This window comes from Fistularia commersonii, chromosome 30 (genome assembly GCF_037954325.1).
Source record: "Fistularia commersonii isolate RoL2024-O1a breed Wild chromosome 30, RoL_Fcom_v1.0, whole genome shotgun sequence".
Taxonomy (NCBI): domain Eukaryota; kingdom Metazoa; phylum Chordata; class Actinopteri; order Syngnathiformes; family Fistulariidae; genus Fistularia; species Fistularia commersonii.
The window spans coordinates 992,537-1,017,144 of record NC_141313.1 but is presented as its reverse complement, the minus strand read 5'-3'; the positions used below and the strand labels follow the sequence as shown (position 1 = coordinate 1,017,144).

At 54.5% G+C, this 24,608-nt stretch overlaps 5 protein-coding genes across 11 annotated transcripts; 2 read left to right on the top strand and 3 right to left on the bottom strand.

The window, feature by feature from the left end:
- Positions 1-27: 27 nt before the first annotated feature.
- Positions 28-4,033, bottom strand: srsf4 (serine and arginine rich splicing factor 4). 2 transcript variants are annotated; one of them, XM_086178300.1, is made up of 6 exons: positions 3,837-4,033; positions 3,275-3,438; positions 1,540-1,646; positions 1,158-1,372; positions 997-1,074; positions 28-904 (listed from the first exon to the last, which is right to left on the bottom strand). In XM_086178300.1, the coding sequence occupies exons 1-6, from the start codon at positions 3,941-3,943 to the stop codon at positions 445-447; spliced, it is 1,131 nt and encodes a 376-aa protein (XP_086034426.1). In that variant the 5' UTR covers positions 3,944-4,033; the 3' UTR covers positions 28-444. The 2 variants fall into 2 exon arrangements, with proteins under 2 accessions (XP_086034426.1, XP_086034427.1); XM_086178301.1 differs by lacking the exon at positions 3,837-4,033 and adding an exon at positions 2,056-2,252 and having other exon boundaries at positions 3,275-3,414.
- A 759-nt stretch (positions 4,034-4,792) lies between these two features.
- Positions 4,793-6,688, top strand: xkr8.3 (XK related 8, tandem duplicate 3). Of its 2 annotated transcripts, XM_086178298.1 has the most exons (3): positions 4,793-5,340; positions 5,584-5,771; positions 5,856-6,688. In XM_086178298.1, exons 1-3 carry the CDS (start codon positions 5,015-5,017, stop codon positions 6,524-6,526), a joined length of 1,185 nt encoding a protein of 394 aa, XP_086034424.1. In that variant the 5' UTR covers positions 4,793-5,014; the 3' UTR covers positions 6,527-6,688. The 2 variants fall into 2 exon arrangements, with proteins under 2 accessions (XP_086034424.1, XP_086034423.1); XM_086178297.1 differs by having other exon boundaries at positions 5,584-6,688.
- On the top strand, positions 5,856-9,681 carry LOC147215982 (XK-related protein 8-like). The gene is made up of 3 exons (XM_086178299.1): positions 5,856-7,146; positions 7,323-7,513; positions 8,675-9,681. The coding sequence occupies exons 1-3, from the start codon at positions 6,851-6,853 to the stop codon at positions 9,415-9,417; spliced, it is 1,230 nt and encodes a 409-aa protein (XP_086034425.1). The 5' UTR covers positions 5,856-6,850; the 3' UTR covers positions 9,418-9,681.
- An 80-nt stretch (positions 9,682-9,761) lies between these two features.
- Positions 9,762-17,595, bottom strand: eya3 (EYA transcriptional coactivator and phosphatase 3). Of its 5 annotated transcripts, none has more exons than XM_086178292.1 (19): positions 17,484-17,595; positions 15,703-15,799; positions 15,472-15,521; positions 15,235-15,326; positions 15,081-15,161; positions 14,957-15,011; positions 14,759-14,868; positions 14,387-14,524; positions 14,142-14,233; positions 13,877-14,054; positions 13,657-13,808; positions 12,771-12,854; positions 12,592-12,681; positions 12,382-12,440; positions 12,123-12,304; positions 11,870-11,984; positions 11,644-11,765; positions 11,473-11,573; positions 9,762-11,391 (listed from the first exon to the last, which is right to left on the bottom strand). In XM_086178292.1, the coding sequence occupies exons 2-19, from the start codon at positions 15,748-15,750 to the stop codon at positions 11,311-11,313; spliced, it is 1,830 nt and encodes a 609-aa protein (XP_086034418.1). In that variant the 5' UTR covers positions 15,751-15,799; positions 17,484-17,595; the 3' UTR covers positions 9,762-11,310. The 5 variants fall into 5 exon arrangements, with proteins under 5 accessions (XP_086034418.1, XP_086034417.1, XP_086034415.1 ...); XM_086178291.1 differs by having other exon boundaries at positions 15,703-15,796; positions 17,484-17,594; XM_086178289.1 differs by lacking the exon at positions 17,484-17,595 and adding an exon at positions 17,074-17,316 and having other exon boundaries at positions 15,703-15,796.
- A 439-nt stretch (positions 17,596-18,034) lies between these two features.
- LOC147215980 (serine/threonine-protein kinase Sgk1) lies at positions 18,035-22,644 on the bottom strand. The gene is made up of 13 exons (XM_086177948.1): positions 22,432-22,644; positions 22,032-22,107; positions 21,606-21,684; positions 21,487-21,527; positions 21,343-21,400; positions 21,179-21,262; positions 20,960-21,091; positions 20,760-20,872; positions 20,556-20,679; positions 20,373-20,468; positions 20,129-20,284; positions 19,965-20,054; positions 18,035-19,197 (listed from the first exon to the last, which is right to left on the bottom strand). Exons 1-13 carry the CDS (start codon positions 22,499-22,501, stop codon positions 19,033-19,035), a joined length of 1,284 nt encoding a protein of 427 aa, XP_086034074.1. The 5' UTR covers positions 22,502-22,644; the 3' UTR covers positions 18,035-19,032.
- Between the last annotated feature and the right edge of the window lie 1,964 nt (positions 22,645-24,608).

The window sequence follows — 24,608 nt, the reverse complement described above, 5'->3', positions numbered from 1 at the left end:
CTCAAACCGACCTCACAGAAACACAACTCAAGAACAGGCATTTTAATCTGAAATAAACGGTACAAGGATTTCACAAAGGTGAAATGTCAAACATCTTCCCACCTGGCACACAAACAGTGTCTACATCTGATTTAAAAAAAAAAAAAAAAAAAATAGAAAAGAAAGGCTAAAACAGACGGCACATGAACTTATAAAACTGAGACTTCACCCTGTCATCGGACAAACACCTGGTCGAACTGCTCTGAACAAAGGGCCGTGAGGGTAAAACCAAAGAAATGAGAAGCTTGTGCATAAAAGACGCTGCGCGCGAGTGCCTGGTTTCTACAGCTATTTATCAAAAACTGGAGGGGCGGCGGGGAGGTGGAGGTGGAGGTGGAGGGGAATGTGGACGAAGGGCGGGGAGACACGAGGACGAGGGTCACGATCGACAGTCCAAACCCAGAACTAGGAGCGGGAGCGAGAACGGGAGCGGGATTTAGAGCGGGACTCGGAGCGGGAGGCGGATCTCGAACGGGAGCGGGCCTTAGCGGGGGAGGGGGACCTGGATTTGGACTTTGATTTAGACCTGGCTCTAGATTTGGATTCATCCGGGGAGCGGGAACGCGAGCGGGAGCCGCGCTCGGGTTCTCCGCCCTCGTCGTCGCTTTTGGCGGGCTCGCGGCCCTTGGAGACAGACTTCCTGGAGCGGGAGCGCGAGCGGGAACGGGAGCGAGAGCGGGACCTGGAGCGGGAGTCGTCCTTCTTGCCTTTCTTCCCGTCTTTCTTGCTCTTCTTGCTTTTGGGGCTGCGGCTTCTGCTGAGGTCTTTGCTCTTCTGAGCTCCGTTGCTGCGCTCCTCTTCCTCCTTCTTGCTCTTGCTCTTATTCTTCTTGCTGCGAGAGCGGCTGCGGGAGCGAGAGCCGGCTCTGCAAGGAAACGGCAGATCGGTGAGACTCCGGAGGACGACCGCCCTGCGCCGAAGAGCGAAAACCCGGGCCCGGTCGGCGGACGCGCTCACCTGGAGCGAGAGCGCGAGCGGCTGCTGCTCTCGCTGTGACTGCGACTCTTGCGAGATCTGCGGCTCCTGGATCGAGACCTGGCGTGGACGAGGTCGGCGTTTAGTATCGAGGCGTTACGGCGGCGGCGGCTCACCTCCGAAACCCCCAACTCCAAACCTACCTGGAGCGACTCTGACTGCGAGAGTAGGAGCGACGGCGCCTGGCGCCCGGACGGTCCTCGATCAGACGGATCTTTCTGCCGTTCACCTCGGTGCCGTCCAGCTTCTCCAGAGCTCGCTTCATGTCCGAGTACAGACGGAACTCAATCACCCCCTCGTTCCTCCTGCCCTTGTGTGTGTCGGCGTAAGTCACCTCCCCCGCCTGCCTCATGTAGTCCTTTGAGAAGAAGAGCAGAGCCATCAGCCGGACGCCATCGAACGAGCGCCGTCTCCGGCCGCTCGGACCGGACGACGACGCCAGAGAGGGGCAGCGCTGAGGTGTGAACACCATTCCCCCGCGGGTCCGCTGCAGACCGCTACGCTCGCGGCGGCTCGGATAGTTACCTTCAAGTCCTGCCAGCTGCAGCGGCTAGACAGATTTTCAACAATGAGGCGATAATCGGTCCTTATGGGCGGACCGTATCTGTCCCTTCCCCATCGTCCGTATCCACCTTTGAAGGCAACAAGGAAAGGAGAGGAATGAGCACCGCGAAGCAACGGAGATGATGCAATCATTCTAAACTCCAAGCTACTCTCTAGCAAATGTAACTGTATTATTGTCTTGGGAAAAATCAAAGGGGAAAATAAAGTTGAAAAGTCTTACGAAAAGAAAAGATTAAAAAGGCAGTCATTATTTAAACCCTATCAAAGGACTATGGCCTATTCAAATGCGCTTACAGTCTCTAGGCCTATGTCTCTAAGTAAGAAAGAAAAGGCAAATTCATAATCATAACTGACTGTGGACGTACTTACGGTGAACTACAGTAAGTTTCTAAGCTAGCCTATCTATTGAAAAAAAAAAGCAAAAGGAAAAGAAAATTAAAGCAATTGACTTTTACAAAACATGTTCTTGTCAGGCACCTATAAGAGCTGAACCCACATCTGTTCCTAACCCCATGGCATCCTCACCACCCGGCCTGGGCCTAATGGGAAAAGCGGTCTTCATTCACAATGGCTCCCTTTTTTGGTCTGCCCAGGGGCCCAGAATGGTCAAACCACACTCTTGGAAAGGGGGGACACCATGGCCAGCAATAGGGGCAGGCAGTCAGCAAAGGACTCTTTCAATTAAAACATTGAGGTTCTTTGTTAAATCTTTACCTTTAAATTGACAATCAGTTTAAAATCAAATAAAAAAATGGATGAAACATCAGTTACAAATATATTTAACAATCTTACAGTATTCAAGTAAACATGTACTCTCCCTCCAGCAGGGAGCCCTTCCCCCATCACATTTTCCAATGCATCAAATGGAAACTCCAGATTTCACTCCTCGGTGGCTCCGATGCACGCGGATCAAACCGAGGGCCGGAGGCGCTTCTTCCCAACTGTGCTTCTCAGGTGCCGCCGAGCGCTCGGGCTGGAGGTCGATCGCTTTTATTCGGCGTCGCGGACCTGCGCGGCTGAATGAGTTTGTTCGTTTATTTGCGATGGGGATGCAGAACCCACCTGTCTGTGAGTTCGGGATTCCTCAGCGTTGGTGTGTGAACTCCTAGAAAGGATCAATCCATCCCAAACAGTAATGACCTCGCTCTAACAGGAGGATCCGAGGCCTCCGGGGGTGACGCTCTCCTTTTTCCGACCTGATGCCGTTAAACTGGACGTGCTTTCCTGTGACATCTTCGGGTCGGTTGAGAAAATAAGTGTGTACTGTCGATCTGGGGTAACTTTGACCGTCAAAACATTAGATCGTCTCCTAGTTAGCAATGTTTGGCTTCTCTATTACACGGTCATCTGGATGGGGTTTCTCATGCCTGCAAAAGCACACATAGGACAGACGCGCAACTATTTCTTCAGAATAGCGTGTTCTGGTGGCCCAAAATAATCCACAGCCAGGGTGGGACTCCACCTTCGCCCACGATGGCTGGATTATCTCGGGTTTGCAAACACGACTTTCCGAAGAACTGTTGCAAACTCCAGGCCCTCTTGCCTCCAGAAGGAGGGCGGTGTTTGACGTGCATCGGCCACCAAGGAGGTACTCAAATTTAGAGCCCTTTAAGTTTACAAGAGCGATTGTCGTGATGAAGGAGATTCCCTCAAAAACATCAACATGAAAAGGCGGGGATCACCCCTGCAGACTTACTCCTTCCGCCGCCGCCGCCGCCTCCCCCGCCGCCATAGCCTCCGTCGCGGCGGGGCCCCTTTGTGTGCTCCACAATCACCCTCTCCCCACAAAGCTCTTTGCCGTTCAGGTCGTACACGGCATCGTCTGCGTCGCGGGGGTCGTCGAATTCGACGAACCCGTACCTTCACAGGGGAGAGAGGCAGAAGTGAGAGCGCTGACTCGGTCCCGTTAGCATCTTCACACATGGGACGGGTTTCGAAAGCTAACATCCGGGTGACACACGCAGCACGGCGGTGACTTTGCCACGTCTAACGCGGCTAGCGGTAGCTTGTTCAACCAACCGCTCGCTATCACATCGCCGACGACGGAGAAGAGAAAGCAGGAAACAAAGTAAAATAAACAAACAAGAAGGTGGAACATAACGGCCGACCAACATGGCGGCTCCATTTTCTCCATTTTGGACATTTTAGCCATTAGCGACGTTAGCAGGCCGCGCCCGCCACGGCGCACTAGGCCGCGGCTGCAGCTAGCTTCGCTGCGCCTCGACGCCAGCTCGACAAACGGACACCGACGACGTTACCCGTTCTTCAGGTCGACTTCCAGAATCTTCCCGTAGCCCTTGAAGAACCTCTCCACGTCCTTCTCCCTGGCCCGGTAGCTCAACCTCCCGATGTACACCCTCGACATGATGCGGCCTTAGCTAGCAACCGAAGTCCGGGCGCGAGCGCGTCAAGGCAAGCCAAAGCGGGGCGAGGGAGCGACGCGCGCGCTCGTTTCACACAATAGGCCGAGGGGAAGAAAGGGGGCGTGGCTTCGCGGAGACCGGAAGTAGGGTCGGAACAATAGAAGACGATTATTATTATGGTTATTGACGATTTTGAATGATATAAAAATTCTTAAAACTTAAGGAAAAATCCAAAAACCAAAAAATACACACCTTGATGTCTGATATTTCTTGTGAACCACCAAGTTAAATATATGTTATATTCCGCTTGCAAGTTTTTTTTTTCAAATTAATTAATTAATTAATTAATTTATTTATTTGTTTGTTTGTTATTTTATTTATCTATTTATTAATTATTTTCGTTTAATTTCTTTTTGGACTATCATGAAACATTTCTTACAAAACTTTAAAAAAATATATATATATAGATAGATAGATGATCATTGTTTGTATTATCGTTCAAGCTGTTTATAAATCGCCACCGAGACAGCGCTTTTCCGATTATTTGTACTACTTATTCTTCCGATAAATTTACCCGATTGTTGCTTTTTTTTTTTTTTTCTTTTTAGAACCTGTAGCCAGTCTTCAGGCGTTTTGGCCAATTAACGAGTGAAAATAAATATAAGTGGAGTGCTTTTTTTGGAGGGGGAAAAAAAAGAAGACTTTACACGGTTAATAACTTTAGCAAACCGTTATTAGGATTCAGTGAACGCCCCTCCCCCTTAAATGAAGGGGCGTGGCCAGTGTGACGTCACGCCCGAGTGGGCGCCGCCAGTGTGAACGGTGCACGCGGGGGGGACCTTTTTCAAATCGGCGCCGGGGGTGGAAGTGAGCGGATCTCCGGTCTCGGTTGAGCCCGGTTCGTCTGCGGTGCGGTGCGGTGCCTCCTGGCCTGCGGGAACCACGCCCGTGTGGGGGTTCCTCTCCATGGGTGCAAGTGGACGGGACCGCGTTGGAGGGGAATAGCGGTGCAGGGGGAGGGGATTAGCTCAGACAGTTAGCCTGAAGCAACAGGTCCGCTCGCTGCGCCGCTCATGGAGGGGACGACCTTCTCCGAATACTCCCTGGTCGACTTCATCTTCTCCGTCATCGGGGTGTGCACCTTCCTGTTCGATTGGGCCTCGGACGTCTGGGTGGCCACCGAGTTCTACCGCCGCGGGGATCTCCTCTGGTTCGGTTCCCTGGTGGTCCTCATGGTCCTGTCGTCCGCCCTGGTCCAGATGTTCAGCTGGTTCTGGTTTAAGTACGACCGAGAACTTCCGAGCTTCAGGAGCCAAGGCGGGGAGGACAGGGGGCTCTTCGGAGACAGAGTGGGACTTTCCTGCTTGCTGCACGTCCTGCAGCTGGGCTTCCTCTGCAGGTGAGCTGCGTGAGTCAATATTTGGATGGAACCAGACGGGTGGCTCTTCTGGAGCTCACAGCCCCAGGAGAGCCTGCTGCCGGGAACCTTTCCCATGTTCCCGAGCGTTCCGGCTCCAGGAATGTTCCGGGTACAAACCGGTTAGCGCTCAGACCAGCAACCGTGTAACAGGCGCCGACAGCTGTCACGGCCGTGAACATCTGGCGGGTCACGGACGAAATCTCCTCCAATCGTCTTTTGCAGGCACATCCTCGCCATCCGGCAGGGGTTCAGGGTTTGGTGGCGGAGGGAGCGAGGGTCCGAGTACGCCGTCTACCTGACCCACGACATCAGCATGCTGCGGCTGATCGAGACCTTCAGCGAGAGCGCTCCCCAGCTCGCCCTGATGATCTACGTGGTCCTGCAAAGCCATCAGGCCAGAAGCATCCAGTGTGAGTTCCTCCGACCCGCGTCAGATGGCGCGACGCTTCCGCTTCCTCTCGTCGCCCAAACAGTTGACCGACTTCTCCTCGCAGATGTGAGCATCGCCGCCTCCACCACCTCCATCGCCTGGATGGTGGTGGACTTCCACCGCTCCCTGCGCTCCTTCCTCCCGGAGAAGGAGAAGCAGGGATGGTGTTCCTCCTTGGTCTACTTCCTGTGGAACCTGCTTTTGATCGCCCCGCGGGTCACCACCCTGGCCCTCTTCGCCTCCGTCCTGTCGGCGTACGTCGGCGCTCACTTCCTGGCGCTCTGGACGGCTTTCCTCATCTGGGCGTGGCGTCAGAGGACCGACTTCATGGACAGCGACAGCGGTGAATGGCTTTACCGCGCCACCGTGGGCCTCATCTGGTACTTCAGCTGGTTCAACGTGGCCGACGGGCAGACGCGAGGCAGGAGCGTCATCTACCACACCTTCATCGCCGCCGACGAATGCATCCTGCTGGCGACGTGGTGGAGCTACAGGGACGCGGCCCTGACGGCGTCCTACGCCCCCGCCTTGCTCCTCACGCTGCCCCTCACCTACACCTTGGGGCTTCTTCTCAAAGCTCTGTACTACAGCTGCTTCCACCCCACGCTGTGCCGGCCCGCCGCCCCGGAGGCGACGCCGTCCTACGACGAGCCCGACGCTAGACTCGCCCGTCCAGACTCCTCGGCGTATCTCAACTCAAGGATGGCGCGCTTCGCCAAAAGCTTCTACTCCTGACAGGAGGAACACCTCAAGACAACTCCCACTCAATGGTGTCCTCTGAATGTTCTTGTATTTTTTTTTCGTGGGTGTTCGCACAGGTTCCTTTAACCCTCTGTTTCCACCTCCTGCCATTAAAGAGGCTCGCGAGTCTCCTCTGGAATGTCTGGAATGAGTTTCCATCCCACGTGTGTCGATTTTCTGAAGGCCAAAGGGGGGCGACGTCTGATTGGGACGATGTGGCTTTAAGAAAGATCTGTCACCGTGTCTGGGAGGAGCTTGAGGTCTTGCGAACTTTGGTTCCTCTGTCAACATTCTTGTGATAGCATGTAGCCGCTCAGGATGAGGGTGTTCAAGTTCTCCTCCCTGGACTTCTTCTTGGTCATCTTGGGCCTGCTTCTCCTGGTGGGTGACGTTGGCCTGGACATCTGGGCGGGGGTGAGCTTCTACCAGGAGAAGGACTACGTGAGCTTGGGTTTCCTGCTGCTTTTCCTGCTGGGCTCCTCCGTGCTGGTCCAGACCTTCAGCTGGCTCTGGTACAGCTATGACGGTTTCCAGGGTGTGACCAAGGTGGAGAGGTCACTGAGCCCCCGGCATCTCAAGCTTCTCCACTTCCTCCAGCTCGGAATCTACCTCAGGTTTGTCTTTCCTGTGCCTCGGGTCGCTTTCGCTTCTGGCCGCTGGAGCCGGAAACCGGTTGATGTTCTCATGTCAAGTGAGTCACCGGCTGGCCGGTGTCCCAGCAACGGCGAGAAGAATGGAGTCGGGATGTTTGTTCCATGTTCTCACACATCCTGCCATGTTTTCCCCTCAGGCATGCAGGTGTGGTGGAGCTCTCCACCGGCTGCTCCCATGAGAAGACGGAGAATCAGGAGAACTACGCCGTCTACCTGACCCACGACGTCAGCATGCTGCGGCTCCTGGAGGCGTTTGCAGAAAGCTGTCCTCAGCTGGTCCTCATGCTGGTCATCATGATCCGGCTGGGCGACACCAGGCCGTGGACAGGTACCTTCACGGGCCGGACGGGCCTCCAAATAGAATCCAGTCATCCAGCAGGACACGTGGGACATCTGATCGGTGGGGGAGGAGGTCTGAGATGGTTTGTGGATCCATGGGTTCAAGTCTGATAAGAATTAGAATAACTTTATTTATCTCGAAGGACATTGTGCCAGAGTTACAAGAAAAAGATAACAATAATAAATAATAGTAGAAAATTGTATAAACAGTAAAAAAAAGGGTAAATAAGAACTACAAATAAACTAAAGTGTCTTAAGCACCAAGTGAAAGATGAGGAGTGCAGAAGAGTATGAATAAATATTGAACATGTAGCTGTTATGAAGTGAAATATTGCACAGTTGTGAACAGATATTCATATAAATTATTACAATTTACAGTAAGTGGGTGAGAGATTTCTTTTTTTTTTTTAAGATTTAAGATGTTGAGATTCCCTGCGGCTGAAGGGAGAGGAATTAAATCAACTCTTTCTACTCAAGACCTTAAAACACTTGATAGCCTTAACCTTGACAATTTATATTCCATTATACACTGCTCAAAAAAATTCAGGGAACACTTAAAAAACACATCCTAGATCTAAATGAATGAAATATTCTTATGAAATACTTTGCTCTTTACACAGTTGAATGTGCCGACAACAAAATCACACAAAAATGATCAGTGGAAATCAATAGTATCAACCCATGGAGGTCTGGATTAGGAATCACACTCAAAATGAAAGTGTAAAAACAAACTCCAGGCTGATCCAACTTTGATGGAATGTCCTTGAAACAAGTCCAAATGAATGTGTGTTGCTTCCTGAGTGGACACTATGATTTCACACAAGTGGGATGGACTTGGAGTTCCATTGTGTTGTTCAAGTGTTCCCTTTGTTTTTTTGAGCAGTATATTTGATTGTATTTCTTATCCTACTATTATCTATTACTGTTATGTTTCTGCTTGAAACTCTGGCACAACAATTTCCTTCAGGATAAATAAAGTTGTTCTCATCTCATTAAAAAGTACCAGATGAGGGTTTCAGATGTTTCCTGGATCCAAGATGAGCCCTCCTGTCCAGAACCTCCACACGTCAGACCGTACTTTGCATTTTGAGTCTGGTTTTTAGGAAAAGACTCTGAAGGTTGTTTGAAGAAGTCCTCTCGTCTTCCTCAGTGATGAAGGCGTTGGCGTCGGCGTCGGCCATCGCCCTGAGCGTGACCATGTACCACCGCTCGCTGCGCTCCTTCCTGCCTGACAAGATGAAGCAGAAGGTGACGTCCTCGCTGATGTTCTTCTCGTGGAACCTGCTGCTGATCTCCGCCCGGGTCTTCTCCCTCGCCCTCTTCGCCTCGGCGCTGCCCTGCTTCATCTTCTCCCACTTCCTGAGCTCCTGGCTGGTGCTGTTCTTCTTCGCCTGGAGGTCCCGGACCGACTTCATGCAGAGCGCCGGAGGAGAGTGGCTGTTCCGAGCCACCGTGGGCCTCATCTGGTACTTCAGCTGGTTCAACGTGAGCGAAGGGAGGACCAGGACGAGGACCGCCTTCTACCACGGCTGGATGCTGCTGGATGTCCTCCTCCTCTCCGGCCTGTGGTGCTGGCGGACCCTCGCAGAAGAAAACCACCCGACCGCCCTGTACGTCGCACTGATCGCCGGCGTCGACGTCGTAGTCTACCTTCTGGGTCTGGTCCTCAAGATCCTCTATTACGAGTACCACCACCCGAACCTCCGGCAGGACGAGCTGCTGGGGCAGGACACGTGGGACGTGCCGGACGGCCTCCTGGACCCCGTCACAGATACTGTAGACCCCGAGAGCCCGAGTGTCATGATGCGGAGCGGCGGCCCGGGGCCTCCAACACCTGCTCCTGGAAACCACAACCAAAGAATGAGGAAGCTGGCCAAGAACTTCTACGCCTGATGGAGTCACCTGACCAGCAGCGAGACTTGTGGTCGGGGTCACGCCGGTGGCGTCCGCCCTGGCGTCCCTCTTCTCGAGGCCTCACGGGGAACGGCGCCGTGATGAGGTTCCTCCTTTCTCCAGACGGTGTTTGTGGAAGGAGCCCTCTGGACCAGAACCTTCAAGACTGGCCTTAGCTTAGCTTATTTAATATATTTGTTAGCTGTTTTGATATTAAATCGTCTTCGTGGGTGGAGGCAGAATGAATAAATGTGGATTTATAAACGAATGGAGCTCAGTGTGATGGGTCACCAGGTGGACCAGGTGGAGTATCTTCATCCCCATGAAAAGGCTTGAGGCAGAAGAAGTGGAACCATCAGGTTTATTTACAAAGACCTCCAGACCCACGGAGGTCCTGGGGGTCTCATTCCAGCTCCCGACAGCCACGCAGGGAAACAGATTACTGAAATTAAATTAGCTTTGATTACTCGGACAGTTTACGGGATCACATTCAGGTTCTGGAGACGGCCTCCAGAACCGTCCCGGGTTCTCGGAGATGAGATGGAGCGCGGAGTCGGCAGATGTTTGAAAGGGGCGGCGACGAGCTGCACTCGAAACACTCATGCAAACAAAACAGGAAGCCGCCGCCCTCTGGAGAACAAACTCAAAGATAGCAAACGAGACGAAGGAGAACGCGTGTTCTCCAGCCTCGCCGTCCTCCAACCAGGCCAGGAGGGCGAGGCTGTTCTTCTCCGGACGGCTGAGATCTTCTGAACCGGCTGGAGACGGGAAGTCCACCTCTGCTCGGAGAATAAGACCAGGCGGGTACACGGATTACACTCGTCTTATTCCCTCGCAGATTAGCAGGATTAAAAAGGCACAGTAGAAACAGGAAGTCTCACTGGCGTTGACATCTCACACACACACACACACACACACACACACACACACACACACACCTTTGGGTATGATTCATGGGCAGATAAAAACATTGCACCCTCGCCCCCCTGTCACATGACCGTGGGACAGCCAATCACACCAGGGGGCGTGGCCTCCTCGTTTCAGGGCCGCTCGGTGAGATCTTTGGGATCTGCTGCTCCTCTGGAGGCGTCAGATCTTCTCCTAGGAGAAGACAGGATCAGCCCGGTGGAGACCCAGGTTCCGGGGGCTGTCCATCAGGGTCACGTGACCATCCGAAACCCCCGGTGTGATTCCAAGGACACTTGGGACGGTGTGTTCAGGACCAGCGGTCCTCAGATCATCTCCTCACCAACCACTACCCTGCTTCTGACAGCTCTCAAGTTTTTCTCCACGGGCTTAAACCAAGTTCAGGAACCCAACGACCTCCTACGCTGAGATGAATTCTCTGTCGCTTGCGGGTGAAACTCCTCCCACCTCCACCTACAGGTGGCCGATGTCTAACTGGGACATCTTCAAGTTCAGATGTTCCGGTAGACTCTGCAGACGGTACTTTCGTCCAGGGGCGAAGGGCCGAGGCAGTGGTCTGGAGGGGTTTGACCTCTGACCCGGTTCCTCAGAGGCTACCTGGAGGCTTCACAGCACAAAGACGGAGGTTCTGACAGGAGGACAGAGCAAGGCCGCCGAGGAGGTCCTGGTCCACCGCGGAACTCACGGGGATCGAGAGGAACGTCTCTTTCAACCGGAACCCGAGACTTTCAGGAGATCAATGTTCAGCGAGGGCGCTTTTAGATGCTTAAAGGAACATGAGATAGAGAAACAAAACAAGACGTCTTCCCTTTGGAGTCCACATCAGTGCCAGTTTTAGCCATGTTAGCATTAGCTGCCGAAGAGGTGGGAGCGCCGGGCGCAGGAGGACCTCAGCTCCCACCAGAAGTCCACCTCTGTACAGTTGCTATGGGTCAGTCCCACTGTCAGTCTGAAAGCACCGCCCCCTTACAAGAAGTCCAGTTCCAGCGCTTGGTGCAGGGACACCAGGTCACCGTGGGTGGAGATCCTCCAGAACGGCATGTTGTGCTACACGGAGCAGAGAGAAGAGACATCTGGCGTGACGGTGGAAGTACCAGGCGAGGAGCCAGAGAAGGAACCTCGACAGACCTGCTTGGCGGCGAACTCCTCGTCTCGGCCATCGCCGATCACCACGTACGTCACCTTCTTCCCGAAGCGAGACACGATCCTCTCGAAGCAGCTCTCCTTGCCTGTGAGGAGACAGGAAGCGGCGTGAGCTCGGAGAACCTCCAGGAACCACGCGGGTGTGACGGCGAGCACCTATTTTGGTGGCGCTGTAGATGTTCTCGATGGGGAAAACATCTCCCAGACCGTAGAGCAGGACTTTGGCCAGAGCCGGGACCAGCTGGGTGGTGGTGACCAGAACGTTCATGCACTTCCCCCTGGTGGTGGAGCAGAGCAGGACACACGGGTCAGACGTTCAGCGTCCCGATGCTTCTGATGTTTGGAAACGTCTCTGACCAGCTCCTCGGGCTGTTCTTCTCACCTGGACTGGATGAGGAGCAGAGACTTCAGCGCCGTGTTGAGCCAGGAATCGGTCACGTTCTCGATCTCAGACTGGAGCCTCAGCAGCAGGTCCCTCTTCATCGGACTTAACAGACCTGAAAGAGAACGGGACCTTCTAGAACCTCCACCCGGCCGAGGGCTGAAGATCAGCGGTATCAGGAGATGATGTCGGGACCGGAGGAGGCCCCATTTCTTCTGCTTGTGGAGTGTCAGAGCAGGCGGGTGGTGCTCACCTCCGACGTTCCCTTTGTAGCTGTTGTAGATCTCTTTTAGTCGGCGGTAGCGGAACGCCAGCTTGCGCATCCACTCCACGCCGCCCTGGACTCCTGTGGCGGCCCCAGAAGATCCACCTCCACCTCCTCCTCCTCCTCCTCCACTGGGGCCGTTGAAACCATCCGCCAAGAAGTTGTAGTTACTAAAAGATGAGACGTGAACGTTAGACTTCTGCGACCAAGTGAAAGGTAGGAGTGTGCGAAGAGCAAGAGACGGAACCTCAGGTCCTGTCCGTTGTCATCAGAAGCCACATCTTCAACATGGACTTGATCACACTCCTTTAAAACAAAAGTATAGTCAAAGGTAAAGCAGATGGTATCTGGGCAGCTTCGTGGAGCAGCTGTGTCGTTGAGACGAGTTTTCTGTCCAGAGCTGGAGGGGTTCTACAGAACTCCATCCAGTCCAGAAGATGCTCAGGGCGAACCCTACCTCCAGGTCATTGAAGAAGAGGTGGGTGTCGGCCAGCTCGAAGATGAACTCCTCCATCTGCAGGCCCAGGTTTAGCACCGTGGCCGGGTCCTGGACACACACACACACACACACACACACACACCACCGTCCGGTCAGGAGGCCTTTCTTCAAAACACACTGCACTACAACCAACCAACCTTGCCAAACTTCTGAGCATAGGAGCCTGTGAGCAGTGAGTGGAAGATGATGATGGTCTCATCCAGGTCCCACAGGAAGATACGCTGGAAAAGAAGAACAGAATCAGGTTTCCCTCACAGTATCAAGAAGACCATGACTCTGGTCTCTGCAGGACTACGCCAACACACTTCACCGCGGAGCTGCCACGCAAGGCTCAAGTATACCATCGGAAGCCACCTTGGGGTCAGTGTCTTGCTGAGTTAACACAAGTTCGGAATTGAACCACCAACCTACCGGCTGAGCTCTGGTGACTAGACTTGGTTTCAGTAGCTACTGCATTTGAGGTGGCTTCAACTCACTTCATACTAGATGGCTTTTGCCCATTCACACACAGATGGCAGCAGAGGTACCACGCAAGGCGCTAAGCATACCATCGGGAACCAGTTGGGGCTCAGTGTCTTGCCCGAGGATACACAAGTTGGGGACTGATCTACCAACCAACCGACTGAGCTTTGGTGACTAGACTTGGTTGAGGTGGCTCCAACGCGCTTCACACTAGTTGGCATACGCTCATTTGCCTGTTCAAGCACAGAAGGCAGGAAAGCTGCCATACAAGACACTCAGCAAACCATCGGGAGTCACTTGGAGTCCAATGTGTTGGCCAAGGACACAAGTTTGGAAACAAACCACCAACCTACCAGCTGAGCTCTGGTGACTAGACTTGATTTCACTGACTAACGCACTTCATGCTAGATGAAGGCACTCAGCATACCATCGGGAGCCACTTGAGGTTCAGCGTCTTGCCCGAGGACACACAAGTTTGGAGTCGCATCACCGACCCAATGGCTGAGCAATGGTGACTAGACTTGGTTTCATTGACTAATTCGTCGGCGTTGTCATCGTTACCTCCAGGTCACTGTCGGCGGGCGGGGAGCTGTCCCCCTTCTTGCCTTTCCCTTTGGCTTTGCCCACCGAGTTCCGGCGGCCCACCTCATCCTGGTCTCTGGCCCCGGCAGGAAGGGCGGCGCCCGCTGGGAGGCTCTCGGGTGGGGACGCATCTGAAGAGGGAGGAGGACGTCAGCGGCTAACATGGAGTTTGTCCAGGTCAAGAAGATACTTAGCTCACCCCTCGGGGGCAGGCCGGCCGAGGCGGCCTCCTCCGACTTTACGGCCGAGTACCCGGCCCCTCCGACGGCGGCCCCGTGGTCGTCGGCGCTGGGCAGCCCGGTGGGCACGTAGCTGGGGGGCAAGGCGTAGTACTGGGAGAACTGGCTCGGGCCCAGAGAGCTGTAGCTGCTGAACTCCTGCATGGACCACAAACCACGGTCAACACTCAGCGGGGCGATCTCCACCATAGTGGTGGGGTGGTCACATGACATCCTGCTGCTAACCTGGTTGGCTGTGGTGGTGGCGGGGGCGGTGGCGGCGGCGGCCGTGGCGGGCGGTATGCTGGAGTACACGCTGGACGTGGTGAAGCTGGAGCCTGGAAAAGGAAGAGCAGAGGCGCCCCGGTGAAGTCGGGTCTCCGAGGAGGCGGGCGGGACCAGAGGAAGTCGGCGGAGCTACGCTGCTAAACAAAAAATTTTCCCCGGAGGGGGTGGAAGACGTCCTGCGAGGCAGTGACGGTGCAGCTTGCCTTGGCTGGGGTATGAGTAGTGCAGCTGGCTTGGCTGGGTGGAGGTATAGGCGGTGCTGAAGCTGAGAAACCCAGGCTGGCCACCAGAGGGCACCTCTGGCAGCCCTGTCTCTGATTTAATGCCTGGCCACATAGCACCTGAAGAGGAAGGAGAGCATGGAAGCAGAAGGAGAGGCAGCGAGAGGAAGGGGGTGAGGGGTCATTAGGGTGGGGGCAGAGTTACAGAAAAATCCAGTCAGCAGAGACAAGAGCAAACTGATTCCACAGCGCCAAAGCACAGCAAGGTGTGGAAAGCAAAAGTGGAGGTGCAGCTGGCTTTTTTAGTGAGCAGACAGAGCTGGAGGCTACAAGTTTGGGGGGACGGGCACCAACCGAAGGGGGGGAGGCCGTACGTCTGCCCCGTCTGCGGGAAGGCCGAGTACACGGTGGACTGGGCCAGGGGAGGAAAGGCCACCTGACTGGTGTAGGACGTGACGGCGGGGCTGGAGGAGCAGAGAACATCAGAGCGTCGGGTCAACAACGGGTCGATTCAGCCCTCGGTGCCTCCAGGGGCGTACAGGAGGACCTCACCTGCTTCCTGGATACACCTGCTGGGTGAACTCAGGGGAGGCCGCCGAGTCCGAGGCTGCGGAGACAACAAGGGTGAGTCACAGGGGTGTCTTCTTCACACGGGCGGAAGGAGATCAGCTCCTACCAGAATGGGGGTAGGAGTTCATGGAGTCGGTGCAGGGCTGCGGCGCCGACCCTCCCCCGCCCTCCGACCGGTCCTGGTCTCCTGCCGGCACAGTCGGGCCGTCAGTATGTTAAAGCGGCGGTGCCGCCAGGTTCCTCGGTGCTTCTCCACTCACCTTGTTCCAGCTGGCTGGAGGACAGGGAGTAGGAACCTCCCTGGTCTGAGGACCTCAGGCCGGCCCCGGGGCTGGACCCTCCCTCCAGACGACTGCGCACAGAGAAGACGTGATTGACCTCAAACCTCTCACCTGGACCAGTGTTCCCCGTCAGATGTTCTGAACCGTAACAAGCCCCAGTAGAATTCTCTTCCAGGTTGCAAACATCAGACAGTCTGGAGGACGGAGGAGACGGACCTGTGCTCCTTCTCCAGGCCGCCGTCCAGCTGGAGCTTGGCTTTCTTCGCCTGTTCCAACACACAGAGGGTGCATCTGTGAACGGAGCTCTACAGAACATCTATCCATGAGAAGACACCTTCCATCAGGCCGCTGTTACTGTCAGGCCAGGAGCCTCCTCTTCCTCAGAACCCCGGAGATCAATAATCAATAACCGACCCCCCCCCCCACGTGGACGCCATGCAGACTCACCGGCAGCTCCGGCGAGTCGTCCATCTCTGCAGCAGAGCGGGCCGACATGTCTGCTCTCTGTCTACTCTGTGAGCCTGGAGAGCTGGTCGGGACCCTGCTTCACACACACACACACACACACTTAAGGTTAAGGTGTTTTGTGTCCACAGAAGCTCCAATGATAAAGTCTGACATGGTTATCTAACCAGCAGAGAGGTGGAGGCCTTCACCAGACGGGAAGAGGACAGTAAACAGGAAGTGGACAGAAAATGGACCCTCGAAAGGAGACAGTAAACAGGAAGTGAACAGGACACAGAACCTAGGAAGTGGACAGGAAACAGGAAGTGGACAGGAAACAACAAGTGGACAGTAAACAGAAAGTGGACAGGAAACAGGAAGTGGACAGGAAGCAGGAAGTGGACAGTAAACAGAAAGTGGATGGGAAACAGGAAGTGGACAGGAAACAGGAAGAGGACAGTAAACGGGAAGTGGACAGTAAACAGAAAGTGGATGGGAAACAGGAAGTGGACAGGAAACAGGAAGAGGACAGGAAACAGGAAGTGGACAGAAAATGGACCCTTGAAAATAGACAGTTAACAGGAAGTGGACAGGAAACAGGAAGAGGACAGTAAACAGGAAGTGGACAGAAAATGGACCCTTGAAAATAGACAGTTAAAAGGAAGTGGACAGGAAACAACTTAGGAAGGGGACAGGAAACAGGAAGTGGACAATAAACACACCAGAGGAAGTGGACAATGAACAGGCCGCACTGCAAAATGAAAACCAACGTACTGAATTGAAGACGCTCATGTGTTCAATGAGGTAATTAAACAATGGATGTCACATTGAACAGTAAGAAATGACACCTTATTTTGACAACTACAAATAAAATGGGTTATGGGATGTATGGATGATATCCACCACCTGATGACCACCAGTTTAGCCTTGAAGGGATCTCAAACAGCCTGAAGAAAAGGGGCACCTGGTGATTTTATTATTATTGCAGATTTCCCGCAATTGTGTTCTAATTTCAGGGTGGAAATTGACAACGATCATCAGCGGGGAACCGGACTTTATCTCTGTTCCTCCGAGCTACAGCCTCCCCATGACCGAGAACCACGGACCTGCTCCGGGCTTCAAGCCCGCGAACCGTCGCTGCTTAGCGGGGCAGCCCAACCCCTTCTTCGGGCAAATTTCGGACCACCAGAACGGGAACCAGCAAATAAATCGCCCGGGGAGGGAATCTCCCCGACGGGGAACTCTGTCACCTGGCTTGTTCCCGGACAGCGGGCTAATTCCTGGACAGCGGGCTAGTTCCCGGACACCGAGCTAATTCCCGGACACCGGGCTAGTTCCCGGACACCGCCCGCCTACCGGAGCGAACACACCGACCTCGGAGCTTCGGGTGACCGGGCCCCGGGAGCCAGACATGAGCAACCGAGCCGGAGGAGGGAACCCGGGCAGCGACGGCGTCCGGACTCCATCATTTACACGCCGCCCAACAACGTCGTTCGCTAGCTCCACAACCTTGCTAGCTAGCGCAGGACGTTTAGCCCCGGACCGACAGCGGTTTCCGCGGGGAGGATCGGGAGCCCGCCGGGACCCCCGGCCGATGACCGCTAGCTGCGGCCGGGTCATGGAAGTTTCCCCCCCCCCTCCTCCAGTGAATAGTCGGGCCCGGCAGCGGGTCCCGAAATGGCAGCGCCTTCTGCCGCCGCTGCAACTGCGACAAGCGTAAACAGCTAACGAACGGAAAAACGAACGGATCCGCGACGCAACTCGCAGGAAAAGCCCGTCCTTACCATCGAAGACGTGAAATGAGATGTTTTCAGCGGGAGTTCCTCCGCTCCACCATGTAGAGCTTTGTCTGTTGATAGGGAGCACTATTTTGCAGGAAGTTTAGGGCGCTCGGCCTACCGCGCATGCGCAAAGCCTTGACGCCTGGGCGCCTCGGCCTCCGGTGAGGACCTGGGTCACCTGTTGGAGTCCAGCTGACAAACACCACTCTGGAGGGATATTCTCCACGTTTAAGTTGGTTTCTGGTTAATTCTTGCAAATATTGTTCATTTTTCAAGACAACGGTGAAGGTAAAACAGTACGTTTTTTTTTTTTTAATTTATAAGGCGCCGAATCCTAACGGCGTTGTCCCATGACTTACCGTGCAGAGCAGGTCTGGCCCACGCTATTTAAGATGATCTGTAGAAATTCAACACCAGCCACAAGGAATTACAACCTTTTACCAGATATATGTCAGCTGCCTGACATATCTGGTGCTGCCTCAAGCAGAGGACCATATCATGCGATCCACCGCAGCTGCATACAGAGGTGAGAACGTAAACAAACAAGGTGACCATTTTCACATATTAAGACGTTTTAATTTAAATTCTGACACGGGATTACAGTTCAGTGTTTCGACAGATTATGTATTTTCATACGGTAGCGGCGCTTTGTAAATAAATACACACAAAAAAAAAAAAATACAAAAGAGAGCGTGAACGCTTCCAAATATGGAAGAAGATCTGGAACTGTGTGGTGCCTTCTTCGTTCCCAGCAGGCTGGAGGATCCACCTCCACATGCATGGAGTGACCTTCTTCCTTCATCCTAAGCTACAGCTCACTCCCGCCGAAGCCCGTCAGGAGTAAAATCTCTTCTCAAGAGACGACCAGTTTTATTATTGCACTTTCCAGAACCCGGTTCTGGTGCCGACGGCGGAAACCACCCGCTCTACCTGCTGGTTCCAAGTTAACAAAGCACTTATTCAGATGCTGATCCCGGTTTGGGGCGTGCAGGGAGTCCAGATATGTACAAAGATGCTGACAGGCACGAGGCATTCGCTGACCCCTCCACCACGCGAGTCTAGTCTAACAGATTCGATATGCGGCGCGTGCAGTCGGAATCAAACTCTCCCGATCAATGGGGATTATTAGATATCGGTCAATACAGTGGGGGATCGATGGGAGCTGGAAGTAAAGTGGCATTCAGGAAATACTTATACATGGACTAAAACATAATATCTCTCTCTCTGTGTTTATATACATAAATATATATATTAGTTTTAAAAGTAGTTTTTTGCAATCCTTCATCAAATAGATATGTAGCAGATTTCATCCGCACAGTTCAGCGGCAGTTGGACCGGCAACCACAAGGACTCGCGCTACACCGAGTGCTACGCGCTGTGCTACAGTACTACGACCCCTTCTGGAGAAGATACGAGCTCTCAGAGATATGGAGAGTAACTCAGCAGGTTTGACCTTTGACCTCTCGGTTTGTTCCAGCGCAAATGGCGTGAGAACAAAGCGACGGGAGCGGAGAAGGCGGCCGAGGAGGATCCGGCGTCTCGGGCCCGGCGGTCACATGAAGGAGTGGCCCGCCGGGGGCCCGTAGGAGAAGCCGGGAAAAGCCCCCGCCGCCTCTTTGACGCTGCTGGTCACGGTGGGCGTGTCGGAGCAGAGGGACGAGGACACGGGCAGGTGGGTGAACTCCGGGTCGAAGTGGCGCAGGTCGGTGGGGCCGCTCTGGAGAACAGGAGGGGTTACAGGAGTTAGATCCGGACGCTTCGTCCCAGAGGACCTCGGGTGTCTGACGCAGGGGTGGGAAACCTGCCTGAGGCTTTGGAAAATAATCCACCGGCGTTTAATTAAAATGGATATTATTTGGGTTGGCTTGTTTTTGAAATGTCATCTCAATATAACGTGTTAAAGTAGTTTCGTCGCTCGGTCTCCACGCGCCGGTAAAAGGACGACATCACACACAGAAAGAGGGCGGCATGTTTGGTTTTGCTGCCAGTTGATCATTTTTTTTTTTGTTTGGTTTTTATAAATGCAAGAAGGACTCCAGTAGACATGGAGTATTTTGCTTGAAAGTAACCTTCAACCCAAGTCTTTTTTCTTTTCCAAAATGTTTTGTTGCGTGGAGAAATGGAAGTGTGTTTTCTCTGCGGCTGTTCACAGATTTAAAAAATAAGGCAATAATGCCAATAAGGTCAACACTTATAGCCTTGACTTTGACACTTTATAGTTTTATATGTATTTCTTATTCTCCCTCCTTCCTACTATTATTTATCATTGTTATGTTTTACTTGAAACTCCGGCACAACAATTTCCTTCGGGATAAATAAAGTTGCTCTTATTCTTAACATAACATATTTTGTTTACTCATAGCATAAAGGCTAAGTAGAATGGGGTCATTTTTGTTTGTTTTAAACTCCAAAAGGGTGGCGTGGCTCTCGGTGTTTCCTTTAGCGGTAAAGGTCGCCGACCCCTGGACGAGCGCTTGGACCTACCACTGACGGGACGAACGGAGGCGTGATCTTCTTGGCCATCAGGTCTTCCCAGTTGATCGGGGAGAAGAAGGAGTGGTACTTGAGTTCCAGCTGGAAGGAACAGAGACGGTCGAGGTCACGGAGGCTTCACGTGTTCCCTTCAGGAGATCCGGCGGATCACTTACGAAGTCGTCCTTGGCCCCCAGCCTCTTGGTGCGCTCCTTCTGCAGGAGCCCCTCCAGAAGCTCCCGGCCGGAGTTGGACACGTTGGGTTTGAGAGCGGGAGCCTTGTGCAGGATGTTGTTGTACATCTCCGCCGTGTTGCGGCTGTAAAACGGAGGCTTCGAGAGGATACAACAGAAGAACTTTAGTTCTCCCGAAGGATCCAGGAACAGGAGGGATGGATCTTCGCATCTGCGTCGTACTCACCAGACCGTAGAGCATCTCGTAGAGCACGGAGCCCAGGCACCACCAGTCCACGGTGCGATCGTACGCTTGCTTCTGGAGCACCTCGGGGGCCAGATACTGCGAGGAGCAGAGAAGAAACCGTCAGGGTGAACGTCCCCGTTCCTCCAGGAGGTGGACGCGCCGGCGTCAGGATCCGACCCGTACCTCCGGCGTCCCGCAGAACGTGGTCGTCGTCCCGTTGGCCTCCACGCCTTCTTTGCACAGGCCGAAGTCGGTCAGGACGATGTGGCCCTGCGAGTCCAGAAGGATGTTCTCGGGCTTCAGATCCCTGTTGGATCCAGAGGTTTGATCAGATCCCAGCTCGGTGTCTGCAGGCGACCACCAGGGGGCGCCGCAGGGCAGCTTTACCTGTAGACGATGTGCAGGGAGTGGAGGTAGCCTAGCGCGCTGGCTATCTCGGCGGCGTAGAACCGGGCTCTGGGCTCCAGGAACATCCGCTCTCTCTGGAGATGGTAGAAGAGCTGGGGGGGGCAGAAGCAGGTGATGAGTCAGAAGCTCCTGGTCTCGTTGCCCCGGAGACGTTGGCAACCTGTCCGTCTGCGGTTTACCTCTCCGCCATTGACGTAGTCCAACACAAAGTAGAGTTTGTCGGTGGTCTGGAAGGAGTAGTGCAGCCCCACCAGGAAGGGATGCTTGATGTTCTTCATCAGGACGCTGCGCTCGGCCATGATGTGCTTTTGCTGGCGAGGAGGCAGAAGACCAGGCGGTTAGAATCGGAACCGGGGAAAGACCCGTTTCTGCCGAAGGCGAACTCCCAACCCACGGACCTCCTTCTTCTTCAGGATGATTTTCTTCTGGAGCACTTTGACCGCGAAGTACTTGGCGGACTCCTTGTGTCGAGCCAGCAGGACCTGCGGCCAACGGAGAAGGTCAGCGCCGCGGAACCGCGGAGAACGGACCCGACAGGAACCTGCACCGGCCGCGGGGTTACCTTCCCAAAGCTGCCTTTGCCGATGATCTTGAGGTAGTCAAAATCACAGGGCTTGATCCTGAGGAGGAGGAAGAGTCACATGATTACATCTCCACGTCCGACCAGACGCCGGCCGCAGATGTTCTCAGATCATCAGGAACTCACTGCGAGTCCTCGGCCAGGGACGCCCGGGAGCTGAGGCGCATCTGAAAGACAGGAGGTCCGGAGTTACGAGGGCCTTTCGAGGGGAACCCGGTCCCCGGATCGGGAGGAGGTCTGCTCACCAGGCTCTCGGGGAGAGGATCCTCCTCCACTTCCTCGTTCTGGTTTTCGTCGATCTTCAGGAAGTTGTTGACCTCGACGCTGGAGGAAGGAAAAAAAGCAACAGATTTTGGGACGTGGGTTGGAGAGATGGGTCGAGTCCACCTCGGCCCCCGCGGAGAACCCGCCCGGTTCTCCTCCACGTAACGGGGAATAATCGAATTACACTTGTATCTTCCGTGTCCCTCAGAAGGTCCAATCACTTGTACCTTCTGAGGGACAAGGGGATTTGCAGGGAAGGTGATTAGGCAGTTAGTCCTCTCTGGGTCGCCGTGAGAAGACTATTCTTACACCGGCTTCCGAGACAGGATTAGATCTTTCACAGAACGTCCTGCCAACCTCGGGTCGGGTGAACCGGACCGGAACCGGAACCGGGAGAAGATACTCACTGCTGGCAGATGTGAGGCGTGGACACCAGCTTCTGGATGAAGTCGTTCAGACCCATCTTCCTCTCCTTGATGAAGGCTGGGGGGGGGAAGCGGAGGCGGCAGGTGAAGCATCACACACGCACTGTCACGCACGACACATGACACGGACATTTCGTCTGGCGGGAGAGCCGTAATCCCGCAGCGTGAGAGTCCCGGATGTCCCGTCGCGGGACGGATTTGCGCGGCGGCGCACGGAGGGCTTAGCGGTTACGCAACCGCGGGAGGTCGGTCTGAGTCACCGACCCGTCCGCGTCCGCGTCCGCGTCCACGTCCACGTCGCGGATGGAGACACCGACCGGTGTGCCCACGCAGGGGGGGGTTCAATCAATCGATAATCGATCCGGTGGTGATCGGCGCTCACCGGTGAGAACGGCCACGATCCCGCGCATCTTGCAGTAGGTCAGGTCGCATCCCGCCTGAGTCACGGCCATCGTTCCGGTTCCGGTTCTGGTTCTGGTTCTGGTCCTGGTTCTGGTGCAGGGGGTCCCTGTGGCGTCGTTGTTTCCCGTTGCTTCTCCCGCACGCCGTCCGGTGCGCGTCCGTTCCGACCCGCGGCTGCCGGAGCGCCAACCAGCGGCCGCTCTTTATAGATACCACGTGGTACCGACGGCCACGCCCCCTTTACATCACCCGTAACCACGGTAACCAGCCCGGGCCGTGACGTCACGGGATTCCGCAGTGCCATTCTTCTGCTGCGGGAGATGACAAGGAGGAGGTCCTCCTCTTCTCTCCAGCACCTCGGACAAACAAAGGAACCACTTCCGGTCCAGAAGGTTTGAAAAGCCAGCGTGGGATGGAGACTCAAACATCAGACCGGCACCGGAGCTCCATCAGAACCCCATCTTCACTCCACCAGAACCTCATCCCAACTCCATCTTAACTCCACCAGATGTGTTGTGGAGAGCATCTTAACCTTCTGCGTCACCATAGGGTCACCATAGGGTCACCATAAAGACAGCGGAGAAGATCACCAGAACCCCTTTGGTTCAAACTCCTGAACATCTGCCAGGAGTCCACCAGCGTGTTCTACCTCAGGACCTCCAGATGCACCTGATGGTTCACTTCTCCGCACGCTTTGAATCGAGGATCAGGAACCCGTCCGGACTCCACGTCGGCGTGAAGACCCCCCCCCCCCAGATGTTTCCAGATGGTTTCTCCTGCCCGCCACCCAGGGTGACTTTGACACTTATGTAAATCCAGAGCGGCGAGCGATGACATCGTGATGATGTAATCTGGGGGCGGGGCTCCAGCTGTCACCGCCGTGGTCCAGTGACCCCGCGGGTTACGTAACCCCGGCGTGATGCGGCTCCTGGTCCAGAGGACGTGGACCACCGATAGACTGGTCCAGGTCTTGCTTGACCCCCACCTTCTCTGTCAGTCACGGAGGAGAACCTCCTCCCTTCGTGGAGATGAGGTGTTCGTCACGGGTCGGGGTGGAGAGGAACCTGCAGCTTCAGGTCATATCGTGGAATGAAAAGCGTGAAGCTTCAGATCTGGTTCCATGAAACCTGACCTCCTCGCCCAGATCCCCCACGCCTCCTCTGAATTATTCAGGTGGATCTCCGCGGGGTATCGTGTGCACCCAGTCCACCGGGAGCAGGGAAGTTCTCCTCCAACTTGGATTTTGGTGGAGGTCTCTGATCGCTGGCCCCCAGTTTCAGAGATCAGAAGATCAGATGTTCCGCTCCTTCGATCAGCCGCTACTTCGATTCTTCCGTGTTGTCACGGCGATGGCAACCCACAGCTCTCCACTGGCCTGGAGATGCTGGTCCAGGAGTTGGTCCTCAGACTGCCTCAGACGGTCCAATCCTACCACCGAGGTCTGACACCTTCTCATGGATTCCACCACGGACTCTCGTCATCCAGACGTGAACCTCCACCTTGTCTCCAGAGGCTCGTCTTCTGGAGGTCTTAGGACCTTCTCCCAGAAGCCGACCTCCTCCATCTCTGCTCGTGGTGTCGATGGAGTCCAGGGAGGGGAGGAAGCTCCTCCCTCAGGTGGAGGAGACCTTTAGAACCTGTCAAAGTCTCAAATGCTGGAGCTTCAGCACAAACAAGGGCCGAACCAGAAGATGCGAAAGGAGAAGCAGCTTCACGGGAGCGAGAAGGAGAAGCTCTCAGAGAAGTGAAGGACCTCATACCTATGAAGGACTTCTTGCCGGGCTTCATCTCCTCTGCCGGAGAAGATCCAGGTGACCAAATCCAACTCCCCCGTCACCGCAGAAGGTCCAGAAGGTCAAATCCAAGTCCTGCAGCTCCGGCTGGAAACCTTCAGGAGTCAAAGGCAGACTGACCTTCTGCCTCCTCAGGTTCTTCCTGGAACGGCTCTGACCAATCAGATGAAACTGTGTGTGTGGTGCCCCACACACACACACACACACACACACCTGGTGCGCCAAACAAAAGCCGGTGTCTGGTTACGGCTCCCTCTGGGACACCTGGTCTCCACCGCAGGGGAACCACCTGGGCGACACGGCGAGAAGATGGCCGGTTCCAACCTTCTGATTGGCCGAGCCCTCGGCCCCCCCAAGACCTTCA

Coding starts and splice junctions, on each gene's coding strand:
- srsf4 (XM_086178300.1), bottom strand. CDS start 3,943: ATGTCGAGGGTGTACATCGGGAGGTTGAGCTACCGGGCCAGGGAGAAG. Junction 1,647..3,274: donor CGGCGGCGGCGGCGGAAGGA/GTAAGTCTGCAG, acceptor TTGCCTTCAAAG/GTGGATACGGACGATGGGGA. Junction 905..996: donor CGCTCGCGCTCTCGCTCCAG/GTGAGCGCGTCC, acceptor GTTTCCTTGCAG/AGCCGGCTCTCGCTCCCGCA.
- xkr8.3 (XM_086178297.1), top strand. CDS start 5,015: ATGGAGGGGACGACCTTCTCCGAATACTCCCTGGTCGACTTCATCTTC. Junction 5,341..5,583: donor CAGCTGGGCTTCCTCTGCAG/GTGAGCTGCGTG, acceptor CGTCTTTTGCAG/GCACATCCTCGCCATCCGGC.
- LOC147215982 (XM_086178299.1), top strand. CDS start 6,851: ATGAGGGTGTTCAAGTTCTCCTCCCTGGACTTCTTCTTGGTCATCTTG. Junction 7,147..7,322: donor CAGCTCGGAATCTACCTCAG/GTTTGTCTTTCC, acceptor TTTTCCCCTCAG/GCATGCAGGTGTGGTGGAGC. Junction 7,514..8,674: donor CGACACCAGGCCGTGGACAG/GTACCTTCACGG, acceptor CGTCTTCCTCAG/TGATGAAGGCGTTGGCGTCG.
- eya3 (XM_086178289.1), bottom strand. CDS start 17,168: ATGATGGAGTCCGGACGCCGTCGCTGCCCGGGTTCCCTCCTCCGGCTC. Junction 15,012..15,080: donor GAACTCCTACCCCCATTCTG/GTAGGAGCTGAT, acceptor TTGTCTCCGCAG/CCTCGGACTCGGCGGCCTCC. Junction 11,766..11,869: donor CTGCTCCTCATCCAGTCCAG/GTGAGAAGAACA, acceptor CTCCACCACCAG/GGGGAAGTGCATGAACGTTC.
- LOC147215980 (XM_086177948.1), bottom strand. CDS start 22,501: ATGGCCGTGACTCAGGCGGGATGCGACCTGACCTACTGCAAGATGCGC. Junction 22,108..22,431: donor GATCGTGGCCGTTCTCACCG/GTGAGCGCCGAT, acceptor TCCCCCCCCCAG/CCTTCATCAAGGAGAGGAAG. Junction 20,055..20,128: donor TGGGGGCCAAGGACGACTTC/GTAAGTGATCCG, acceptor TGTTCCTTCCAG/CTGGAACTCAAGTACCACTC.